This window comes from Falco cherrug, chromosome 4, assembly GCF_023634085.1.
Source record: "Falco cherrug isolate bFalChe1 chromosome 4, bFalChe1.pri, whole genome shotgun sequence".
In the NCBI taxonomy this organism is placed as follows: Eukaryota; Metazoa; Chordata; class Aves; order Falconiformes; family Falconidae; genus Falco; species Falco cherrug.
Window position 1 is genome coordinate 96,674,419 of NC_073700.1, and position 26,238 is coordinate 96,700,656.

The 26,238-nt window shown below is 36.2% G+C and overlaps 1 protein-coding gene across 28 annotated transcripts in view; it reads left to right on the forward strand.

Annotated features, from left to right (window-relative positions):
• CLASP2 (cytoplasmic linker associated protein 2) overlaps window positions 1-24,545 on the forward strand; it is a 146,751-nt gene extending 122,206 nt beyond the window's left edge. For 20 of the 28 annotated variants that reach the window (XM_055710468.1, XM_055710471.1, XM_055710469.1 and 17 more), the window contains 12 exons: window positions 458-536; window positions 688-738; window positions 5,490-5,633; window positions 9,639-9,782; window positions 10,226-10,332; window positions 11,720-11,873; window positions 12,588-12,816; window positions 17,138-17,331; window positions 18,142-18,270; window positions 20,003-20,209; window positions 21,337-21,453; window positions 22,191-24,545. In XM_055710468.1, the coding sequence (XP_055566443.1) occupies window positions 458-536; window positions 688-738; window positions 5,490-5,633; window positions 9,639-9,782; window positions 10,226-10,332; window positions 11,720-11,873; window positions 12,588-12,816; window positions 17,138-17,331; window positions 18,142-18,270; window positions 20,003-20,209; window positions 21,337-21,453; window positions 22,191-22,277 (1,642 nt within the window). In that variant the 3' untranslated portion in view covers window positions 22,278-24,545. The remainder of the gene's footprint in view (window positions 1-457; window positions 537-687; window positions 739-5,489; window positions 5,634-9,638; window positions 9,783-10,225; window positions 10,333-11,719; window positions 11,874-12,587; window positions 12,817-17,137; window positions 17,332-18,141; window positions 18,271-20,002; window positions 20,210-21,336; window positions 21,454-22,190) is intronic. The other 8 variants (XM_055710473.1, XM_055710475.1, XM_027811028.2 and 5 more) reach the window with 1 other exon arrangement.
• The last annotated feature ends 1,693 nt before the right edge of the window (window positions 24,546-26,238 follow it).

Consider the following 26,238-nt stretch of genomic DNA (forward strand, 5'->3'; position numbering starts at 1 on the left):
GGAGAGAGGGAATATGGTCTGCCACACTTCACTTTGCTGCTCCATCAGAGTCCTTGAGGGTCATACCTGTAGTGTGCAATGGGGGAGAGCAGAGGCAACCCAGAGACAATAGGATTGTTCAGAGGAGTCTGCAGGAGAGTTGTGGTTTAGACCTTTAGGGTTGCATAAATTTAGAATTGGAATTCTGCTATATCTTTATAATAATTTTCCTCATTACTTATATCGCTTATTCTAGGTATAATTGCTTCAAAGCAGGAATTTCTTGAATTTTGTCCTTTACATTCTGGTAAATGTTTCTGAAAGTCAGATACGCTATCAACAAAACTGGTAGTACTTTTAAAAGAAAAAATTTCTAAAGCTTTTCTTTACTGAAAAAGAGGGAGGGTTTATTTAGTGCCTCTCAACAGGTATCAGAAGAAAATTTCACGTAACACGATGTGATTTGTTTGTCTTACAGGGAATCTTTCCCAAATGACCTCCAGTTCAGTATTTTAATGAGATTTACTGTTGACCAGACCCAAACACCTAGCTTGAAGGTAAGACTTTTCAGGCTTACATTGCAAACAAAAATCTTCATTGATAGACATTTGCTTGTCTTAATATTTGAATTTGGATTGTTATTTTTGTTCTGTTTCAAAAAAAAAAAAAGATTTTCAATTAGTGGATTTTGTTTTTGTAAACTTTCAGACAGTCAAGCCAGCACTACAGGACCAGCTTCGCTCTTTTTGGAGCTCAAAGGTTTTTGTCTGAATTATTGCCTTTATTCTTAACCCTATGTCAAACTCTTACAGTGTTTCCAATAATTTTTATTTGAATGCATTTGTATGCTGCTACTAACCTTTGCGAGAAACTTTTAAGCATGCAGATGTTCAATTTTGAACATTACACTAGTATGAAAATGTTTGCTGCAAGAGAGATCTAATAAAACCACAGTACAGTAAAAATGAGCAACAAAGACGTGGCCGCCTAACATCAAGCTGGTTATGCAAACTCACTCTATCAAGTCTTTTCTAATTTTATGTTTGTGATTTCCCAAACCTGGTTTTCTAGTTCTTTTTTTTCCCCTGTGTTCAGCCTGATAGGTCTTGAATTAATTTCAATTATTTTTATATTAATATAAACTTAAGTTACTATATTAAAAATCAACTGCTTTTGTGCTATGCTTTTCGGAAGTCAGTGTGTAGCTTTATAATTACACACATTTTTACATAAGAATCTATGGTCCATAGGCTTCCCAGTATAACTGAAAAGTAAAAATGTATTCTGTAGTACATTTACAGTTCCAAAGAGAGTTGATTTTGGGATAAATGCATCAAATCCTAAGAAGATTTACAAGTGATGTGAATGGGGAAATAACAAGCATATGATAACTGGCATTTTCTGCTCTATCCTGCACGAAATATTTTTACGTCGTTTGATACTGCACAAGAATATGACTTTTCCCAAGTTATGTTGAACCTAAAGTCACATGAATATGCCTTTTTTGTCTACAATACAGTAAAACTTAATTTTTAAGCTTTTGAGGACAGTTGATACGTTGACCACTGTTGCTTCGTAAGCTGTGTTAAAAAGGGACTGCTGTCATTTATTGAAGACAGCAAATGAGGTAGTAAAATCAGTTTGTTGTTTAAATAAATTCTTGGAACAAATTGGGCTTGGTTTTGTTTTACTTGGTTTTCCTTCCCAGGGAACTGAATTTGATGGTTGAGATGTTCTTTTTTTTTTTTTTTTTTTTTTTTTCATACAGTAGTGTAGCTGGTAAATGCATATCAGTCATGTTTCAAAGTTGAGAGTGTTGATTGGGAGCGAGACATGGACTCCTGCTAGGCTGAGTCAGGGGCCAAGTTCAAGAACATTAACTGTGTGACCTAGAAGGAATTAAGAAATTTGATACACTTGGGAAGATATTCTGAAAATAATTTCCAGTATTTGAGAGAAATTTCTGAAGTAAAGATGTCTGCCTCCATAGAAGTACACCTGTTAGTTCGAAATAAAATCAAGAATATTTAAAATGAATCTTTGGGACAGTAAAGTATGTAACCATTGAGGAGAAGGTAAGCTTTCCAAAGAAAGTCTTACCTACCCCCTACTTCCACCTTTTTGGGGTAACTGTGACTGCAGGATCCAGACAGTGAAGTTGTTGAACATAAGTTGCAGAAGTAGCTATTTAATACCCACATTCATGAATATTTTTTTGAAATCCCATCTTCAGTGCACCAAGATGTGTAACAGATTAATTAATAATCCTAGGCCACTACTCCATTTCTGGAAGTCTTCTATCTTGCTTTCTTTTGGTATAATTTTACACGTAGGTGTGGTGAACTGCTGAAGAACAGAGTTTAGTGGTGCCAGAGGCTTATATCTATTTTGGTCAAATGTATGGATGGGGCATAGGAGTCAAAGTTTCTAGATAGGATATAATCAATTAAGCTTATTTTTGCAGGTGCAGAGCATGTGCTTACCAAAGGATGGGTGTTTTCCTGAAATAGACTTAAAATCATCACTTTCATTTTGCTTGGGTTGAATATCAAACAGCTCACGCTCAGTGAGAAGTGGACTTAAACATTGTGATCAAAGTTCATGAAAACTTTCTGAACTCTTTTTTTTTTCCTCTGAAAATAGTGATTTGTTGACAAAGGTTTTTGCCGCAGTGGATCAGAAGATTTTTTTTTTTTTCTAAGTCCTTATTAAAATTTCTGGATTAAGAAAAACAACAACCAACCCATGACACAAATTCACAGAGATTAGAGTGCCCTTCAAAATTAATCTTCAGTGTATGTTTTAATAGTTTGGTGAAATAATGGCATAGGCAGTCACTCTTAAGTATCCGGTAACATAGGGACATACACCTGGGATGTGGCAATCTGAAAGTCACTTCACATGATTGCTTGTATTCAGCCTAAGTTAGTGTCTTGCATCCCAGGAAATGAGTCCATCCCAGAGATGGACTTTTTTCTGCTTTAACTAAAGTAGCTTCTCTGCATTCCTCTCTCCTTTTTTTCTTGTTATGTGAAATGTTTCTTTTGTCTTGATCTGATACAGCAAACAAAACTCTGTAAATTGTGGATTTTTCACAGGACAGGAAAACAATTTACTTTCTGGCACTGACTGTGTAGCATCCTCACAGTATTTTCCTGAATCTCTGGAAGTAGTTGCACATATTCTTGTGCCAAAATTCATTGTTTCAGTATCTGTGAAAGCTGTTTATGAAGCACTTCAGTTTCTTTTGTCTTTATTTTTTTTGTGAGTTATAGTGCTTGTTGAGGTTTGATCTATTATTTGACTCACTTATTACAGCAGTGCTGTTATTAAACAAAATGTCTGCTTGTGTTATATGCTTTACAGGAAAAATGTCTTAGTGTTTATAGTCCAGCAAATGTGCAAAAAATTCAGCCTAGAAGAGTACAAAGTCCAGGCAGTATTAAACAACTTCATAGACAGTGGTTTCAAATTAACAGTAAATACTCATTGTAAGAGTTCCTGGAGCTGCTTTCATCACAATCTCTTCAAGACAGGGGATAAACAATTTTTGACTAAGTGGTCTGTTGAAGAGGGTTGCGTTAGACATTTTATTTCTAAACCTCAACTCTGTATATAGTTACTGGAAATAGTAACAGAAATACATCATAAGTAGATTTGCTGCTGTCATGGACTTTACTTCAGGGTGGGGGTTTTTATCCATAAAAATACTGTCTCATGGTATTTGAGCATAGAAAGGTACCCCTTCCAGAATTTCTTTTCTCGAAAGCAATTAGTGAAAAATACTGTCTTTCAAAATAGCTGTAAAACTTTGGGTATCTGCCTCACTGTGAAAAGCTGTATTAGTGCAAACTCTCTCCGTTCATCATCTTCTGTTCACTGCTCTGATGCCTCCTGAGAGCTTCCATCTTTCCAGAAGTCTGTGATTTACTCCGTGGGAGTAGTTTAAACACTAAATAATACTGCTGTCAGATACAGTACTCCAGAATTTTTTAATTTTTTTCGTTGGGAGAAACTCCTTTGGATGTTCTAAGTGTTACAATTCTTAAACGTAATTTTTTGTAAGGTGTGATATATATACATAAATTGTGAACAGTGAACATAATGCTGTTGTAGTGGTTTCACTTGGTAATCTAGAAATTTTAACAATTACTTCATATTTAGAAAACCACGTAGCCTAAGTCTTTTTGCTGCGGAAATGTTGGTGGTTTTTTTTTTTTGTTGGAAAGAATCTAGCAAATAGTGTGGGTTTTACTGCATTTGTTGATACTGATATGCATAAGATGAAAGCCTCCATCTGTTGGTTGTTGTATAACTTTGGAGAAGTCGAGCTTTAACAGCTGCTGTGAAAATGAAATACTCATTATTAATCTACATGTATCAGCTGTCACTAATATGTGTGTCAGTGTATCTTGAGTTTTTAATAGCTTGCAAGTTTTCATGACCAAGGGGAATTTCTAAATAGCTCTGCTCAGAACAGTTTTACAACAAGCCATGAACAATTAAAAATACACCCAGAACTCCTCTTTCTTTCTGGTTTTGATGGACATAGGTGTCTCCCTCCTGGTAGGTATTTCTGATTCACTGTAATTACTAGCAGAAATAAAAGCAGCTAAGACAAATAGGTGGCCTGAATAAATGTTCACTACCTCTGTTGATGGGTTGCATGACAAATCTCTGGAGTAGCAGGAGCTGAGGAGAGAAATATGTAGGGGAGATACAGCCATATAGCCCTTTGCCCAAGGCTCTGCAGTGGTGCAATTTTGGAGAAACTAGAGAGGGGCTGCAGTCTGGGATGATTAAAACAAATTCTGCATAAGCAGAGGGAGGGAGTGGAGTAGGAGAATGATGCTCAGGTAAATGAGGGAGTAAAGCAGCTTTTCCATTCTCCTGGTAAATCCGTGTCTCTTATCTTCTTAATATCTTCAAAGGAAAAGCGTGCATGTGACCCCTTCTGAAGTCTTTTGTGGAAATTCTATTCCATACGTTTTTAATGTTTAATGGGAAGATTCACGTGGCTTATCCCCAGAGATAGTGACTGTTCAACTCTGAAGTTTCATAAAAGAATGCTGAGTGTTAACTACATAGTAGGAATTAGTGGGAACTGATAGTGGTTCATCAGATGATGTTAATTTTTATTTTAGTACTCAAAGTTCTTAATTCTGAGTAATTCTTTTAAATCCTAATTATTCTTAAATCATCTGAGCATTTTGGTTTTCTGTTAATTAAATATAAGCTTCTGCGTATGCAGTGATTTGTGTGTCTTTTAGTCACTACCAGTGAAATCTAAGATTTCTTTTACTATTTGAATTTCTGTGGAATAACTCCCTCCTTGAAATGTTGTATCCATTCATAAATTGTTTTGTTGCGTAGAGTTTTGTATCAATGCTGAAAAGATATTTAGTTTTATTGGGGGGAAAAATATTTTGGAGAATGAACACTTTATAAGCACACTTGTTCTTGTAGCACATCATTTTTATTGTCCGCCTGACTCTTATTTCTCTTTGCAGGTCAAAGTTGCAATCCTTAAATACATAGAGACTCTTGCACAACAGATGGATCCAGGAGATTTTGTAAATTCAAGTGAAACTAGGTTAGCAGTTTCTCGAATCATCACCTGGACCACAGAACCTAAAAGCTCAGATGTTAGGAAGGTATGTTTGTTAATGTGTACTTAGATTATTCCAAGGGTCTTGGCAAACTAAAGAAGCTAATATTTCTTGTCTAAACAAAAAAAATACTATTTTTCTTTATAAATGAACATATTCTTTCATACAGAAAAGACAATTCTGTATCCTTCTTAGCAAACACACCTAATTTTTCTGTATAAAGTATCAGAAGTGAGAAAGTAAAGTTTGGCAAAAATTATAAGTTTAAGAATATTTAAGCAAAAATTTAAAATTAACGTATCTTGAAACTCTCTGTTAGGGTTGTATTTTCATGTATGTTAATATGTTGAGATTATCCTTCATAATAGAAGGAATAACTTTGTTCCAAGCACCATCTGGTATTAGAATCTCGTCAGTGGGCGTTTTCTATACAGTTAATATTACTTCCGAGACCACGCTGCATGATACTGATAGCACATTTGTAACAGGAGTGGTGAGTTTGGTAGCAAACTTGGTTCAATCTCAGGATTTTCTTGAATACTTTGTGTTTAATAAAAGATAGGTAAATAACTGTTGACCCCTTCAACAAAGGAAGATTTGTGCTTTAGTAAGTTAGCATCAAAGGTTTGTTCTTATAATGTTGCAGTTCCAGTGCAAACTCCCTTTTCCACATAACTGCTGTGAAGTGAAAATTAGTATTTTGAGCTACGTAGACACACCAGGGATACAGAGTAACCATGAAAAATGTACTAATGCAGTCTTTGGAAGGGTCTCTTAAAGTAGTCCTTACAATTACAGAAAGCAAAAACCTTTGAATTTGGCTTGCAGTTTGATGGAATAGAGTTTTGCTGTTCAAATTGTTACTGGTCATTCTGTCCTAGCTGCCATTATCAGCATGCTAACACTTTTTGAATGCTAAACAAACATACTTACTTTATGGCTCATAAATGCAAGTATCTTTGACACAGAGAACTAATGCTTCTGTTTCTTTTTCTCTGTTTATTTCTACGGTTTGAGAAGTTGCAACAATTCATTTGTTTAGATTTCCTTTGCTATTTTCAATTAAGTTTGCGTTTTGGTAGCTTCATTTCTGGAAACATTACCAAAACCTCCTTGCTTTGAGGGATGTTTTGTGGAGAGAATTGAGAGAAAATAGTGGGAGCTGTCTCACGAAGTATGCGAGGGATGTTTTGTGGGAGAGAACTGAGAGAAAATAGTGGGAGCTGTCTCACAAAGTATGTAACGTGAAAAGAACAAAAATAAAAATAACTTCCACAGTGTCTTGATATCTGGAAAGTTTGTAATATGCGATAAAAAACATAGGAGAGTTAATATTAGAGGTAATGTTTCTGTCTTTTGGCTCTTGCATAAGTTCATGAATACAAGAAGGCAGTAATAGATTATTGTATTCTGTGAACTTCTCTTGCCTAGTACCGTGTTCTAGTGACATACATAAGACCATAAAACAGGAGGAGAATTGAAGCAGCACTATCTTGTAAATCAGTACAGTTTTAGTGTTCAGACACGTGGCAAGCTGACTTATCTGATGGTTCATATCTCTAATAAGCATTTTTATGTCAATAAGTAACTGAATCATGGAAAGAATTGCCAGTGAGTTTAATAATCTAGAACACCTTAATTATATGAACTTTTCTCATTTTATTTTTTCTTTCCATAACACAGCTGTTAGAGGCAACTGACTGCCAAAAGCCTTTAATAACTCTGGAAAATAACATTTCACCAATAAGTAGTCAAGAGTTATTCTGATGGTATAAAATTTTTCATTCCCTTAACAGGCTTCACTGCCTGCTATCAGAGCCTTTTCCATTTTATTTATTTAATAAGTTTATAGCATTTAGTATGATTTCTATGTAATTTATGGTTTGTTGGTGGGGTTATTTTAATAAAAACATTTCCAGTACTAAGTATTATGAAAAATCCTTTTTATTAGTCTGAAGTTGGGCGCTCTTAGTGCAGTTCAGTGATATGGGACTTCTTTCTGGAAGGTAAAATTCTATGTTAGAGAACTGAGATTTCTTCTTAAGATTGGAATTCTTCTGGGAAGATTTATAATGTTCTTAGAGTTCTTCTAAGAACAAAACAAAATATTTCTGATACTTATTGCAGACTTTTAAAGATGTTATCTGTATGACTGGACTTAAATCTCAAGAGAGAGCTTATGCTGAGGAAAAGAAAAACCTGCAAATACTGTAAAATGCTCCTTTTTTTTGGCCAGGAAGAGAGGGAGAAAATAGATAATTGCATAGTTGAAAACCTTTTGTGAGCCAATATCAATTTTGATTCTTTAGGTTGAGCTTCATTTTGGGCAGACTTGATGTTAACAGTTTCTTTCCTGATACGACCTTGAACTGTCTATTGTGTTGTTTCATTGGCAGCTTCAATAGACACAGTGTTATGGAGTGGAGACTTGGGTAACAGGACAGAAAAAGGGAAGTGGTAATTCCCAAGCCTTTGCTCAGTTGCTGGATTTGTTTTGGGTTTGCTTTGTGCAAATTTCTGTTGAAAAGAGTGACCATAAGAAGTAACAAGGAAAAGAGAAACATTAAAGGGAGATTGCAGAGGGCATTCAGGGTGTTCACTTGAAGGAAAAGCTGTTGGGGGAGAAAGGAATAAAAGTTAAAGAAAACAGCCGGTCACGAGTGTGCAGAGATAATTTGTGGCAATCTAACATGCTAGTATTTTTTTCATTAAACTTAACACTGAGATGTGTGCTGGTATGTGTGCTCATACCTTGGCTTTCCACTTTTAATTAAAAAATGCTACAGTTCATTGCTCTGGAAGCAAAAGGAGGGAAATAAATGTCTAAAAGAATTCTAAACTACTTGCTTGAAGTATACTGCTGCTTAAGCAAGCTGCCTGTCATTCTGTCTAGCATGGGGCACTGGTTCTCTCCAGTGCATGGCAGACCTTGATGGTGAGCTATATAAACTAGACACAGTTGGTTAATCGTAGAAACAGAGTTTTGTACTATTAAACAACTCTGGAGAGTTGAATCTGCAGCCCGTCATTGCATGTGTGTGTTTAGTTGTTATGTTGACAGGTTTGTTAGACTGTCCAGTGAATATTCATCAAACTGTACAAACATTACTAAGTCATGCAGTCAACATTCCTTTACTAGAGGGAACCCAACCATTGTGTAACTTACTGTGTTGCTTTGCCAGTAAAGAGCTCTGATTTTTTTTTTTTTTTTTTTTTTCTTCATGAAAAAGGAAAAATATATATATTAGTAAAGCACGCTGTGGGATGAGGATGATGTTAAAGATGAGCTATTAAAATTGAGGGTGTGGGAGGTGACATCCAGTAAACTGCAAACTCCAATACTTAACAGTTTTCATCTTTAGAATATGTAGTCAGCTAAATTATTTCTAATGACCTTTGCCTATCTTTAAAAACACGAAGGAAGCAGAGTGGGATGGAGGAATGTTAACTAACTAGTTTGGCTGTAGGATAAATTATAAAGAATATGAAGTGCTCTGATCACAAGTCAGAATCAAGACTGTATCATTCCAAATGAGGTTATCTTTTTGGGGTTGGTTTGTTTTTTTGTTCAATTTCTAAAGCAATAAATACTCTTTTTTTGAGCTAGGGTTTTTGATTATCCATCATCTGTAATTACCATTTGCAGAACTCAGGATCAGGCTTGTTTCTGCCTGATGTGTTCCATTCCTGTCTTTAAATTTGTTCAACTTGCCAAACCCTTTAAAAGCTCTTTTGCAAATTCCTTCAGTACTTTTTGTAGTAAGTAGGGATGTGGGTTTGCAGAGGTTGAGGAGCACAATTCTGAAAGACTGCTTGTTAAAAGGATTGTGTAAAGTGTAAGCTTGTTGTTGTGTGCCTGGATTTATCACCGTCTGAACTTCCAGCTTTCCAGCAAATACGAATTGATTTTGTTCACATTTATTAAGATCTTTATTCAAGCCTGATCAAGACTTAAGTCATGTTTTATGATTACCACTCATTATAGCATCTCTTGGTGATAAAATTACTTTAGAAAGTCCAATGTCTTAAATCTGTATTTTCTTGTTCTAGGCTGCACAGTCAGTGCTGATTTCCCTTTTTGAACTCAACACTCCAGAGTTTACAATGCTGTTGGGTGCTTTACCAAAAACATTTCAGGATGGAGCCACAAAGCTTCTCCATAATCATCTCCGGAATACAGGCAACAGTGGTCAGGTATTTACACCTCTCTTATTATTCTTTTTGAAGTTCTGGTGTTTCAAACATAAGTCCATTTCAGTAGACTTATTTGTGAGAGCCAGAAGGTTGGTAGAGGAACGGAGACAACCCAAATCTTATGTAGAAGTCTGTCTTAGTAGCAGGTATCACACCTTATGGAATGCCTTTTCTTTTTCCTCCAGACAATGATACTTTCTAAGTCTATATTGCTTCCAGGTGACTTCATAAGTTTGAATGTGCTTTTTTAAAGAGTAGTTTATCTTTTACTGTACTAATTTCAAAGGTATACTTGATTGAAGTTACTAGTAATTGATTAGCCAGTCCAAGAAATTAAATAGAAGCTCTTAAAATGTTTCTGGGCACTAGAAAATAAATACAATAATAAGTTAGAAGGGAAGCTGAAGTCCTACTGCAGTATCTTCTCACCTTTTTTCCTCCAGGGATCAATGGGAAGTCCTTTAGCAAGACCGACTCCACGCTCCCCAGCAAGTTGGTCAAGTCCTCTCACTTCCCCAACCAATACATCACAGAATACTTTGTCACCAAGGTAATGTCTGCTGGTGTTGCTACATTTATGCATCCTAAGGCTTCATTACATGTTACCCCAAATTGTAATCCCAACAGTAAAAGCACAGAGTGAATTTTGCACAAGGTGGCAGATCCTGAAAAGCAATCTCCCTCCTTCTACAGAATGACAATACAGTGAACCGCTCAGCCTCCCTGAAGGGTCTGACAAGTACCAGGGCTGGCCCCAGGTGGGGAAGGGCTGTGCACCTTAGAGGGCAAATGGATTAGCAAGAGAAGGAATGGAAGTGTTAATCTTTAGCATATGTTAGAATAGATCAGCTGGGTGTTGGTGGTTTGACCCCATCCAGTAACTAAGCACCATGCAGCCACTCGCTCGCTCCCCCCCACAGCGGGATAGGGGAGAGAATCAGACAAGTAAAAGTGAGAAAACTCATGGGTTGAGATAAAGACAGTTTTAATAGGTAAAGCAAAAGCTGCAACACACAAGCAAAGCCGAACAAGGAATTCATTCACTGCTTCCATCAGCAGGCAGGTGTTCAGCCATCTCCAGGAAAACAGGGCTCCATCATGTGTAACAGTTACTTGGGAAAACGCTCCCAGCATCTGCCCCTTCATTCTTTCTCAGCTTTCTATGCTGAGCATGACCTCATATGGTATGGAATACCCCTTTGGTCAGTTGGGGCCAGCTGTCCTGGCTGTGCCCCCTCCCAGCTTCTTGTGCACCTCCAGCCCACTGGCTGGTGGGGCGATGCGAGGAGCAGAACCAGCCTTGGTGCTGTGTAAGCACTTCTCAGCAATAACAAAAACATCCCTGTGTTATCAACACTGTTTCTAGCACAAATCCAAAACATAGCCTCATACTAGCTACTGTGAAGAAAATTAACTCTGCCCCAGCCAAAACCAGCACACTAAGTCATCAAACCAGACAATATTGGGGAGACAAAAAAAGTAGTAGTTCATAAATGTTCTGATCTTTAATTCTGTGGTACCAATGTTGCCAGCAAAATGGACTTTGCTTTTAGCAATCGACTTACTCTGAAAACCGTTGACTTTTATCAGTCCTCCTTACTTTGGAACTTCTTTCAGAATGAAAGGATGGTGTAAAAATCCTAGTTGTTTCACGTTCATAAAACAGAACAGAAGTTTGTTTCTTCAGGCAACTGTTGCTACATAATGTAGCCCTTCTCTTACCTAGCTACTGCCATTGCTTTCTCTGTCAGTGCAGAACACTTAGAAGATGTACCGTAATACAGTTTTGTTACATGGAGAGCCAGCTTTCCTCCTTCATGTATTTCAAGAAAAATAATAGTTTTATTAAGTCTTGGTAGTTCCATGCTAATGTTATTTAAAAATAAGGGGTTACAAAATAAATCCATCTGAATTCCTGTGTCCTCTGTGGCCCACAGTGCATTTGACTATGACACTGAAAATATGAATTCGGAAGATATATACAGCTCTCTTCGTGGAGTCACTGAAGCCATTCAGAATTTCAGTTTTCGTACCCAGGAGGATATGAATGAGCCTTTAAAACGAGATTCAAAAAAAGATGATGGTGATTCAGTGAGTATTTAAACTCGGTGCATCTTGGTATCAGCAAACCAAGCCAGTGACTGATTTGTTACAGATGATAAAGCATCTTTTTCAGTAGGTTTGTCTGTTAGGACTCCTGAAATGGGACGTTTCTCCTAAATTACTGCAGAGCTTTACAAAAATATGTTCCTATTCTTGAACCACATTTAGGAAATGTAAATGCTAATTCTAAATAGCACTAGCTGTTTGTTTAAAATGTTAGCAATTTAAAAATTTCATTACCTTGCAAAACAGTTGGAGTTCAGTTTTTAAGAAGTCTGCACCTTAATACATGTTTTTCTAAAGATTTTATTTTATTCCATACAACCCATGTTCTGGGTTTTTCAGTGCTACATGTAGTCTTTTAAACTTCTGTTTCTATGAAACTCCAGCTTTCAGATCTGTTGAACTTGCCAAATATGTACATTCTTAAACATCTTTTTCATTACTTAGCATCAGAATCCTGAGATAAAATACTGACAGCTGTTTCTAGTTCATGAATATTTTTTGGACTATGTACACCTTACTACTTTTGTTTTTTGAAGGAAAGCAAAGTTTAGGGAACTGTTTTAAGACTTCTTATTTGAAGGCTAGTTTGAAATTGTTGGAATTTGTAAGTTTTTGCTACATAAATGAATTACTAATGTAGTTAATTGAAATGTGTAAGTGTGTATTTCATATTCTTGTATGATACTTGTTCTGCAGATTTGCAGTGCTTCTGGAATAGTAGACCTACGAGCAGGAAGTGGTGTGAGTGATACAGGCCGAACAGCTCTTGATAACAAAACATCATTACTCAACACAATGCCTCCCCACTCTTCACCACGTTCACGAGATTATAACCCATACAATTATTCTGATGGTATCAGTCCATTTAATAAATCTGCTTTGAAAGAAGCCATGTTTGATGATGATGCAGAGCAATTTCCTGATGGTAAGCTTCAGATTGTGGTCTGTGCTAGAAGAAAAATGGTGAGATTTTTCCATCTTTTAGTTCCATTTCCAAATTTATTATTAGCAATATATGTATCACCAGTGCCACTTCTTTGAGAGGTTTTTATGAATACTGTATTTCAAATTAGTGTATTTTTGTTAGTAAGCCTTTTGAGTGACACTGTTGGATTACCTGGTATTTGTAGAGATTAAGGGTAGAAATGAGACAAATACTGAACTACATTGTGTACTTCTGGTAGCATATGCTGTAGCGGTACTGTCAATGTAAATTTACTTACCAGATTGCTTTATGATTGAAATGTAAAGGGGTGGAGAGATTTACAGCAATAAAGTAAAACTGGATCAGATCAGTTTGGGAATTAGGTGAAAGATTAAAAATTTTGTTAGTAATATATTTGTATTTGAAACATGACATTGGCCTTTTCTATTGACTAAACAGTCTTTTTTTAAAAAAATAACACCAGCTTTTACTAGGAATGTGGTTCATTTAGCCCATGTAAATCTGGGAACTTGGGATGTTGTTTTGTAGGCTTTTAGAGCTTCTCTTAAATATTTCTCAGTAGATCTTCGGGTAATTTCTTGTATCTAAATCTTGGGAAGGTTCCACAGTATCACTGCTATCATTATTTTGAATATTGGGTAGTTTTCATAATCTGGTATTCATTGTTGTTGGTAATTCATATTCAGTTATAGATTTAAATCAGGTTTTAAGTAAACTAATTTCTTAGTGAGGGACATAGGAATTTTCCCTCCTCTGACTGTTTTGTTTCTGTCATCCAGCAAAGATATGTTATAGAAACTGTTGAAGAACAAAGCTATTTCCTGACATGGTGTTCTATTCAGCTATATTCTACAAATTGGCTTTTAACTTTACATTAAAACCAAATCCAAGTCAGTGTTTAGTGAAATGGCATATGGGCAATTACTGTCATCTGGAAAAGACTGAGGGGAGAGCAAGTTTTTACAAATCATGTCATGTAAATGTGAGTGACTAAATACCTTTGCATCCCCATACAGAGCCAGTTTATGATGAAGATTCTCTATTACATGGTGTGAGTTACTTCATACCTTCCGACAGCAGATTTCTGGATATTGCAGTAAATCAAATGCAGTCTGTGCTGTTGCCAGCATGTTCTGGGTTTGTAAAAAACCTCATGACTGGCTGAAGTGAAGCATCCCCATCCAGTATTAGGTTTTCGTGGCTGGTAATGCATTATTTAGTTCTGCTCTTTAATGGATCTTAACAAAGTACTTGCATTCATTCCTGTGTTGACCATTAGTATTTAGTTATACCATGTGCATTCTGTCATTTGTGTGTTACTTCTATAATTTCATTTAAGATAACTTCAAAAAAGTCTGCATGAAAAAAGCTACAGTTGGCAAAATAATTTGTTCCCACAGTTCCTCAATTAGGAGTTGCATGCTATACCCATAAACCTGAAGCACTCGTTGGATGTAAGATTTTAATTTTCAGAAACTCCACAGAATTGCTACCTCTTCATGACAAAGCCTTATTTTTACTGGACTCCCAGCTATCCTCTCATGTTACTGGGAGAAGGATGCAGAAATACAGGGCTGGATGGGGAAACCTTAGCTGCTGTTACAGTCCTGTCAACAGCACTGAGGCATGAGCATGTGTTCTGCAGATGGTTTGTGTAACAGTTGAAAATTCACAGAGGAGGAGATGGCACATTGCACCCCACGTGGCCTGTTTTTTTACAGTGAACAGATTTTCAGAGTAACAGCCTAAATTTTCCAACCACTAGCACTCTTCCCCCCCGCCCCCCCCAAGAGAGGTGGTCTTTATCCGAAGCATAGGGAGACCTGGCTTTCTGAGTCATTTCCAGACTCCTTAAAAGCAGCACAGTCTCTGGTTGAAAAACAGTGTTCCTCTCCAGGGAAGCTTGCTTATTTCCATGGTTTGTTTTCCAGACATCTTCCTGTTTACCAGCTGCTTTGTATATGGGGCTTAAGATTTTTGCTTTTATGTCTTACAATCTTTTTTTCTTTCATTCCTCTGATTTATCATAACTTTCAGTTTTTATCCTGTTCTCCAGAATGCTTGCCAGTGCTCTTAAATTGATGTCATCTGCAGATTTTACGTGGTCTCCATATTCATTTGATAGCGTTAACAAAAGCATCAAACAGAAATCAGGCTCTACACAGTCCTGAGCAGGGACATCACTCATACCCTCCTAGATTAATTAGAAAGCCATTTAGGATCCAGTCACCCTGTAAGTGATTCATCAAGGTCTGCACCACTTGGTTGAGTTTTTTGGCCGCCGTGTTTGCATAGCTTCTGTATTAAGATGCTGTGGGTGACAGCAGGGAAATCTTTACTAAATTCGTGATGTACCTACACATTCCCTTTTAACCCCTACACTGTTTATCCTGTTAAAAGTATGTTATTCGATTGGTTTGAGAAGAGCTGTTCTTCATCAAGTATTTTATCTCTCTAATGCATATTCTTAATTAATTCAAATGAAGGAGTTGCATTTGCTTGTCCTCATTTGTGGTTTGTTATCTTTCTGAAAAAGACATTTTGAGAGTACACATTGAATATGACTTCTTTCGTACTTATTCATTATCTGGAGAATGTTTGGAAATGAAACAGTGGGTGCTAAGTCATACAGAGGAGTGGAAAATACAGGCTGTGAAGGCACATCCCTTTTGGTTATCTTCATGTTTTTCAGGAATTCCAGCTATATCCTCCACTAATGGAGCTTCTTTCTTCCCCTTATTCCTGCACGGACATGGCTGCTACCTTCTCCTCTCTTTACCCCTTCCTTCCATATGTTCAAGTTGCCGCTTCTTTCATTCTGATACTTCCATAGTGAAACTAACTTCATTAAAACAGATGCATGGGTAGTTTTACTACTTAGGTGTCAATGTGCATTCCCCAAAACAGGATGTACTATAGCTGTAATCCTCACAGTTTGGTCATGATCTTGCTTCTGTAAAAGTGACTGTTCATTCTGCTCATCTGTATTGATTAATAACTTGCCTAATGCAATTTTAGTCTGTCCTTTAGTCAAACATTAATGATCCATTTAGACAGTCTGAAAAGCATTAATATAGAAGCAATAGAAGTGCTTGCAGAAGAAAGTTGCTGCTTTCAGGTGCTTGTGCTCCTGATTATTCATGCAAAACAATGCAAATAAGAATGTTGGGTTCAAAAATAGTGTGATTTTTCAGGTAAGTGATGTGTGATTTTAAGTACTTGATATGTGGTATTCAGCTTTTACTTGTTTCTGTGTACAGGTGTTTTGTACACTGTTTATAAGTTACGGTATTGAATACAGTAATGTTAAGATGTTCAAGGGCTATGGTTTCTCAGTATATGACCTAATAAATTCATTATGGAGAATGTATTTTGTATGTTAATAAACAGAATAATTTTAGGAAAGATGCAATGCAGGAACAATTGCATTTTATGCCAATATTTTCTACTTTTTCCAGAAGAAAAAAATATATCTGTCTTTCTGTTAATTTATCCAAAAATCTCAGTGCAAAGATGGAAGCCATGTGCTTTTATTTCTTAAAAGGCTAAATGGGCCTTGATGATGGAATCAAGGAAACAACTTGATAATTTAGTTTTCATTAAGACCACTTCTAAGTTTCTTGACTGTTTTCAGATTTCTCCATTTGCAGCCCAGTTTTTACAAACATGGGTCATGTTACTAATGCATTTTTCCATCATCATGAAATCCTCTCTAATCAAAACTAAAATCCAGAGCCATCTCATAATGACTGCTGTTGGGAGTCTCTGTGGGACTAACAGCCTTGATTTGCTTCTATTTCAGCTATTTTGTACCAAGCAGCATTCTTGTGCGGGTTTTTTTCCCGTTTGTGTTAAAAGCCTAGCTATTGCTGTGGAACCATGGCTTACAAAAGTCTAAGCGGTTCTGTAATACTAATGGAGGAAAATCAAATTTATCATCTTGGATGGAAGAGTTGTATGGGAAAGGTGGCATTTTGTGTATACATCAGATTTAAAAGAATACAGAGTTCTTACTGCTTTGGGGTTTGCAAGCATAAAAACTCTTGCAATAAACTAGCTTATGGGTTTTTTTTGCAGTATCGTTCTAGCGTTTTTTTGGTGGTCGTAAGCTTGTTCAGCAGTGTTGGCTGCCCTGAAAAAGTAGTAGCCAGATTGCAATTTTCGCAGACAAAGTTGGGGAAAACCAAGCATGTTAGAAAGCCAGCTAGCTATCCTAGAAAATACCTTCCAGCTGTACAACAGGCACTAATACTTACTTGCAATGATCTGAGAACTGTGTGTCTGTATTCCTTTTTGACAGAGCCTCCCATGGACCATTCTGATCTGGTTGCAGAGTTACTGAAAGAGTTATCAAACCATAACGAGAGAGTTGAGGAAAGAAAGGCTGCCCTGTATGAGCTCATGAAGTTAACTCAGGAAGAGTCTTTTGGTGTTTGGGATGAGCACTTCAAAACAATACTACTTTTGCTGCTTGAAACACTTGGAGATAAAGAGGTAACATCAGATTAGTTAAGAATGTTAATAAAGCACATGGTTTACTTGGAGTATCTTTGAAATTTGTATGGGTTGTAGGAAAGGCACAAATTCCAGTTAGTCTTGAAAAACAAAAAAGCTCTGGAAATGTAGAAATTTCATGAAGTCTGAGTGTCCTAACAGTGAAAAGGAATCAACAGTAATACTTGCGTTCTCAAGTGTTATTTGTTGATTCCCACACATTAGATTAATTGAAATGTTTTTCACTGGAATCCAAAGTTTATCTGTTAATAGCCCCTGGTAGAATCTATAATATCAAAATATGATCATGTCTGGTAAAGCATTTAAAAATACATTTCTAAAATACCATAATGCTCACTGTGAAGAGACTGAGTTCTGTTAATTCTGCTCTACAAGGGTCATGGTTTTGAAATCACTGAGGATCAAAAAGACACTAATATTTATGAACTTAAAAAATAGTAAAAAATTTTTCAAAGAAGTGTGTGCATGATGTGATGCTGAAGATTTTGTCAGCACTTGTGAAGAGTAAAATTATTTGCAACTTCTGGGTAGCACAGATAATTCAGGTGGTATATCATAAACATGTTGCTAACTTAATTGAGTTATCTGCAAAAAGAAATCAAGAGGAGTGAGAAACTGGAGATTTTTTTTTCTAGCTTTATTTGTTAACACTAGGTTTATATTGTATATATGTGTAGTGCATAATATGATATTTTTCTTTTATCAAAGACTTCCAGCTGCTGAACAAATGTTAAAACATATGTCTGTTTAAAGATATGTAACTCATTTATTTTAATATTATATCTTCAGCATGCAATTAGAGCTTTGGCACTGAAAGTTCTAAGAGAAATTCTAAGAAACCAGCCAGCAAGGTTTAAGAATTATGCAGAGCTCACAATCATGAAGACGTTAGAAGCACATAAGGATCCTCATAAGGAGGTTAGTAATCAGTTATTCCATTTGTTTGAGATTATGACAAATTGTTACATGTCCAAAAAATGTTGGAGAAACTAGTCAGATCTTACTGAGGAAGTAATCTATTTAATAGTCAAGCATGTAGCTGTTATTAGTTAACACTGGTATGAAAAAAACAAAAAACCCACCACCAAAACCAAAACAACTGCAGTTCTGTGAGCTCTGAAATGTTTAATCAGCCCTAACAACAATTGCCTTATGTGCCATCCAGGAGGACACAGTAACATATGATATGTTACTATAGCTCTTCAAGGAATAGGTGAATGGAGTTTTTTCCTTGTATCCTATCTTAAGCCAAATATAGGTGTCCTGGAGCTCCTCAACAAGCTTTTGGATTTCGTTAGGGTTCATGGTTGACAGATGGGACTGAGCATGGCAGGGAATTGTCAACCCTTTCTATTTTTAGCTACCTCTGCACCATCCGAGAGCATGGCTTTGAATGTTGTTAGGGGAAAACACACAGGAACATCTCCAAGGGAGGAGGTGGCTGTTGCTGAGAACAGTGAGGGCATTCAGAAGTAGAAGGGTAACTATAATCTTACTCAGAAGTATTTGTAGTACGTACGTACGCAATAAAGGATAATGCATGTATATATAAGAAACACAACAGTAACCACCCCAATGTTAAATAGTTCACATCAGCGTCATTGATGCTATGGAAGGAGCCCAGGTTTATTATTAAATGAGTACATCCTTCTCCCTGCCCTCCCCAGCAAGGGCACTTACTCTATATGGAACTTACTGTGGAGTTCCAGGTTTTGAAGTTTGACTGCAGTTCCTCATGGGAGGAACTTTTGTCACTTATCTGATACTTACTTCTCTTTTCCCTGCACCCTCTTTATGTGTTTCATATACTGTATTTATTACAGTGTCTTGTCCCTGTGTTTCCTTCTCTGTTACAGTGTTATTTCTTTCCCTTGGTTTCGTGTATGTGAGTGAGTGTAAAGGGGACAAGGATGGAGAGAAGCAGTTATGGAGGTTTTTGTACACCGTTGAAGTACAAGCCACTGATTTTGTACAGCGGTTTGTCTTATTAGATGGCAGACACCACAGCTGTGCTGCTATGGTCACATGTGGATTTTCTCTGTTGTGTCCTAAGCCTCTGTAGCTATTGACTTCCTACATAATTACTCTTGTTCTGCTGCTTCTGCATATTCTTCAGGCTTAAAGTACTGTCTTGACATAGTGCCTTTCGAACTTAGAGGCTAGTGAAAAACTGCTAGGCTGACTTCTAGAAGTAGCAATCTAGGCATGTGTTTAAAATGTTTTTGAGATGAATGTGAAAGTGTATTTTGTCAGTTATCACTAACCTAACAAGCACTAACAAACAACACAAGAAATTACAGATTCACAAAGGTGGTGATACTTCAATATGTAGTTGGAGGGTTTTGCAGAACAGAGAAACTCCAGATCTAATTCAACAAGCAGGTTTGAAAAACTGATATGCCTGTTGCTGAGGTCATAATTAGCCACAAAATTTTGGGAAGAGTCTTTGTTTTGGGACGGTATGTACAGCGATTGGAATCTTGTAAACAGATTTTCAAAGGGCTTTTCATTCACATATTTCTACAATATTTTAGAGCTCTTTCTTGGTAGGAAATTTTTATGTTCAAGACCGTTACTGCCAGGTAACAGACCATAGTAACAGCCTCCTGTAAATCATTCTTCCATGTCTTTTACTTACTCTTTTTAATAGGTGGTGAGATCTGCTGAAGAAGCTGCCTCCATGCTGGCGACTTCCATTAGCCCAGATCAGTGCATCAAAGTTCTCTGTCCAATTATCCAAACTGCAGATTACCCCATTAATCTGGCTGCAATCAAAATGCAGACAAAAGTCATAGAAAGAGTATCTAAAGAAACCCTTACTCAGCTTTTACCAGAGATTGTGCCAGGTCTAATACAGGTAAGGAGAGAAGAAAGAAAAGGGGTGGGGGAAGGAACAAATAAAAAAAAAAAAGAAAAAAAGACACTGTATATGTAAGAATTGCAAAAGCATTTTAAAAATAATATCACTTGGCTCTCATGAAGGATTTTATTTCTCTGATAGCTGATGGCTTCTTTGACCCAGAATAACTCAGACAGTGGGGACAAACTCTTGAGTGGCAGGTAGCTAAATTAAAACCAGTTAGGACTCAAAGGAAATCTCAGCAGGATATAAAGTACTGGTTATAGTTAAGCTTGGTACGTACTTCTAGTTATAGTTTTTTGTTGTTTGTATCTTTTTCCAAGCTGTAGTCATTTTGTACCTGTTGTATATAATTATAGGGTTTTATCGCTTGGGGTTTAAGAGAGGCAAGAGGAAAAAAGCATTTGATTGGAGAAAGTTAAGTAAAACAGGAAAGATATCATGATATCTCTTCCTTTGTCTTCAAAAATGTATGTACACCTTATCAAGAGCCAAGATATATTACTTTGCACATGATGGATAAAGGCTTCAGTTTCACAGCTGGATTCTGCAGATTTCTGTTTCTAATGAGTGTGATTCATTTGTACATCTGCAGGAAGGCAGAGGCATAGCAGGGGCCCTCTGAGAATCGGGTGTGAGTGAAACAGGCAGGAATGGGGTACTAGCAGAGTGGCAAAACAAATAAAATCAGTAAGGAATGAGATCAGAATTAACAAAAGATTCTTTACGTGTTAAGAGAATGCTTCTTTCAGAGTAAGGAAGATTTAAATTGAGTGGTCTTCTGCTTTAAGTAAATATCTGTATAATATACAACAATTTCTCTTACGTACAGCCCTATTGCACGACAGCAGCTCTGTTTTCAGTGTAACTTATGAACAGGATTGTGTGAGTTTTAGTTTCAGTCTGGAAAATGATTATCAATGGTGATTAATAAGCAGCCTGCTTTTTAAGTGCATGCTGTGTATTTGCGTGTTTGTTTTTTTGTTGGAATGCTTCATTGGGCTACACTAGCATTAATTTACTGTAGACTTCAATGTATTTATTATAGTAAATAAGTAAATAGCTTTCTGAGGCTTTTAATCATTAACTGATAAGGTATTAATGTTAATTTTATTGCTTTCTAGGGTTATGATAATTCAGAGAGCAGTGTTCGTAAGGCATGTGTTTTCTGCCTTGTAGCCATTCATGCAGTAATTGGTGATGAACTAAAACCACATCTCAGTCAACTCACTGGCAGCAAAGTAAGTAAAAGATACCATTTAAAGAGATCTTGTTTCGTAATTGCATGTATGCATTTGCATTCTGGTTGGAATTGCCAGGAAGTTTCATAAAAGTATATACTTGAATTAGAATGTTGGGCTACTGCTGAAACCCGATGAGGATTAATATAACTTCATCATAAAATGTTCAAAACTGATATTCCATAGATCTTTATGCAAGTGTATGAACTGTACCATTAAGAAAAATACTAAATTACATTTCTTACTGCTGTTCGATGGATTTAGTCACTGGTTGTATCCCCAGTAGTAGTTAGTGATTATGGCTATACTCCACATAGCTTTTCCTATCAGTATTTCTTGTCTCATTTTTCATGCAGGTTCGAATTGGTAAGTACTACACCAACAACTCTTAACTAGAGGTTTAAAACCTCAACATTAACTCAAAAGGAAAGAAAACACCAACCTGACCTTATTTAGAACAGCATTGTAACTTGAGGAGAATATTCCATCTATTTTTATCTAGCTAGCTTAGATAATTCTCTTCTTTACATTCTTAAAGAAACTTGAGCAGTTTCTTGTGACAAATTTTGCTGTGCTTGATACTTTCATTGGCAAGTATGTTACCTTTGAATCAACTGTGTAAAATACAATTTTGCTTTTGGGAAAAAGAAAATAGTTTAATGTCTCCTTTGTTGTACTTTTTCCTGTGGTCTGTAGTTTGCAAATACTGAAAGTGAATTTCTGGCTTAAATTTGCAGATGAAATTATTGAACCTTTACATCAAACGTGCACAAACAGGCTCGGGACCAGGGGATACAACAGCAGATATGTCTGGACAAAGCTAATGAAGCTGACAAGAGTTAACCAGGTTTCCTAAAGCAAGGGCAAGGCCCTCTTCAGTGAAAGGAAAATTCTTAACATACAACTTCTGGAACTTTTTTCCTTGGGGTTTTTTTTTCCCTTTCTTCTGTTGTTTTTTGGTTTTGTTTCTTTTTTTTCTTTAACCAACGGCTGTCCTCAGCCTGCATGTGACTGTTGCAATAGAATTATTCCAAATCCAAGGAAAAACAGTATTAACATCAGTTGATCAAAGCAGAAATAAAATCTAAAAATAATCTAATCCATCAGTTATCCTGTTCAAAATCCTCTGTGTCTTCCCATTAACTTTTGCCAGTGTTACTGTATTAAAAAAAAGATTTTTTTAATGCTAATTAAAAAGGTATGCTTTAAGCTTCAGAAGTTAAAATATAAATTCTGTTGCTTTTACTCAGCTGCAGATAACATTACTTTTTTGTTGCTGTTTTGTTTGAGTATCATGTCCTTCGCTAGAAACCAGAAGTGATGTGAAACAAGAAGTGATGTGAAACAAGGCTGAACTAGTCTGAACTGCAGTGAGACTCGTTCACTGTGTTGGTGGTTCCTCATCTTTCTTACAGCTTGTTTGGGTTATTCTGGAGATTGAGAAATATGCCTATAAAAAAAGCTGGATTGATCCAGTTCTGTAAAAGTGATATTGTTCATTGGTTGTATGTTTGTTGCATAAATAAGAATTTAGTGTGCGCAGCAGAGGACTGGTACAACCAGTACCTCTTAATGTGGAAGACAGCCCTTTCAGGGTAGCATTGCCGACCTGGTGATAGTGTGGCAGTCTGCTTTCTGGCAGCAGAGTTAATGGTCACTTGATGGACGTGAACCATCCTTGTCACCTTTCGTTCTTCAAGCAGGATGCTTCAGAATGGAGTGCTCTGCCCAAGCATGCTCAGTATGTATTTATCTTTATCACTAGAATGTTTCCTCTCAACCTAATTGCTGGAACAAGTAGTCTTGTATTGTAACTCACATGGGATTTTGACAGCAGTGCAGAAAACTATTTATTCGTTACCTTCCTAAAAGCACCAAGATTTTCTGCATTGAATTTAAATGGGGGGGAGGGGGAATAGTCACAAATGCTATTGATCTTGCCACCTTTTAATTTAAAAAAAATATATATATTTTGGATGAGTTGGGAAAGCTGCACCAAATTATTTGCATGGTTTTCTTGAATAGCATCCTCAAGACCCATCTGGATTAAGGTGTGGAAATGTTTCCAGGGTTTGTTTTTCCATTTTTGAAAAAGAGTTAGTTTATTGTGAATAATGGTTCTTTGTATTTATGAACTTGATAATGGAAAGAGAACAAAGATCAAGTAAATGTGTCCCTAAATGTTGTCTTTTTCTTTTTTTTTTTCTTTTTCTTTTTTTATGTCTTGGATATAAGTAGCAAGCTAATTTAACTGAGAACTGGGATGAAACAGGAATGGTGACACTTTTTTTCCTGACTTTTTTTTTTTTTTTCCCTCCCCTTTGACTGTGATGTTGTCTAGTTGTAGCAAGTGTATCCTGATAAGAGAGAAAATAGCGGTGCCAAGGATGATGATCTATGCTAGGCTAAAATTCTCTCTACCTCTTCAGGGTGACTAATTTTTGACTGAGCTGCTGCGTATAGCACCCGGTGGAAGAACTATCTACAGAAAATCTTTTTTTTTTTTTCTCTCTTCCAAATTATCACTTAATGTGTATTCAAAACTCTTCTTCAACATTGCAGCCAAATATCATAAGAAACTACTTACACACTTTACTTGCTAGAAACCCTGAAAAGCAAAACTGAATAAAAATTTAGTCAGATGCTTGTAGTTACATGAAAGGTTGTTTTCACTTTAGTTTGAAGTGAATGCAATAGAAAGAGCTAACATGGTTGTTAAAGAAGCAATGCCATTGCAGAGATTTATTTGAAGGAAAAGTTGTAGAAATATATGTAAAGACTTAAAACCAAGACTGTCATAACACGTTGCTAGCCCTTTTTAGCAGCTACATCAAGAAAATAGTATCTCTTCTTTCTTTCCTTTGTACGTGTAACATCTTCGTTGTTTTCTACTGTTTAATTACATTGTGTATTTATAGTTCTATGCTTACCATTGTGCATATACTGGCAATAAAATGTACATAACATTACTTAAAAAATAAGCAATGTATACATTCTGGTTTTCTGTTTTATTTGATCACATGCTATAAGAAGAAATTATAAATGTGATTGATACAACATTGGTTAAAAAGAAAAATTTATCTTAATCTTCATGCTTTGTGTGTCCAAATGATGTTTCTTTATATACTTTTGCTAAACCTGACTTGGCATTTCAGAACATGCTGTGAACATAGGTATGCTAGAGAAAACTGTTTTTTGGAAATGGAATGGAATCTTTATGAACACCCAGTTTCCTTCGTCTAGGCAAGTTTCATGTTTACAGTTGCATTTATTTGTATGTTATACACTGTTATAATTTTATTTTTTTTAATATTGCAAAAATATTTTTCAGTCCACAATCTTGTAGTTTACATTTTGATTACACAAAAGGTCACTTAAAAAAAAAAAATGCGCAAATTCTAAGCTCAATAGTCCTGTATCTTATTCCTGCTTTTCCTACAGGTAGTATTTATTTTCAGAGGATCATTTCAAGATGACTGCTGTTTGTCATCTTTTTGAAGATGCTATTTCATACTGAAAAAATAAGTTATTGAAACATACAATACATATTCTGTATTAACGTAATTTGGTTTATGTGTAAACAAAAGTTGGTAAGAAAGAAATGGGTTTGTGTCCCCTATATGACTGAAAAATTTTGCCGCAGGAAGCGGGGGAGGAATATATTTACCCAGAGTTTGTCCGTCAGTTTTGCTTCTGAGCCATCTTTTAAGTGTTCCAAGTGTGGGTATCCCAGGTATTAAAAGTCTAAATGCAATATATTGAAAATAATATTTTACTTAAGATATGACTAGTTCTAGTTCCAACAAAGATGGGTCTGCTAGAGTGGACAGAATACATTTGTATTACATGCCGTCAGAATGCAAGAATTTGCAACAAAATTATTTCCACTGCAGCCAGTTATCAGATCCACTGCACTGCTGCTTGCCTTCATACCCTACATTATAAATAGACATTAGCTCAGTTAAATTAGAGTGATGATTAGTCATGCCTTATGGTCCTGCTGGAGGTGGTTTCTCTCATGGATTGGCATAAAGATCTGGGAAAAATTAGGACAATTATAAGTTGCTGTTCTTTTAGAAAGGGTGTTTCTTTATGTTCTAATATTCTGTAAAATAGGTTATTGCAATAATTTGAATACTGAAACATATTCGTAAAGGTTGGGTTTGGGCTTCAAAAAAGAGGAAGGAGGAAAGCAAGCTACATGGAGAATCAGGATAGGAAATGCACATTTTGGATGTCTTTGACTTGGATGTCAATTGTTTTAAAGAATTTTGAGTAACACATTATGTTCAGCTGAAGTCTTAGTAAGGAAGTTGGGGTAGTAAATGTAAATTGAAAGGAGAGCTGATAAAGTAAATTTTGTGACGTTGAAAAGGAGAGCTGATAAAGTAAATTTTGTGACATCGGATTGCTTGTTTGGCTTTGAAGATAAAGGTTGGAAGAGATTGAGTTGTGTTTATTTTTTGTGTTCTGAGTCCCAGAGCAAAAGGAACAAACATTTGTTTTCTGGAAGCACTTGCATATTCTCAGTAGTTTCTATGAATCTTTAAACGTTTGAGTAAATTCACAGACATACCTATGTAAAAAGCCTATTGAGAATGCAGCCTGAACTGCTTACAGTTTTAATTTTCAGCAAAAGAATTCAAATATGACATTGTTCCTTTGAAAACAGTCATAAAAGAGAAAAGAATCCTGAGGACTAAAGCTCCTGAATTACACTACGGTTACTGTCTGTGATAGACTAGTGAGAATGGTTCAGCTGCTGGTGGTAACTTGCCATGTGGG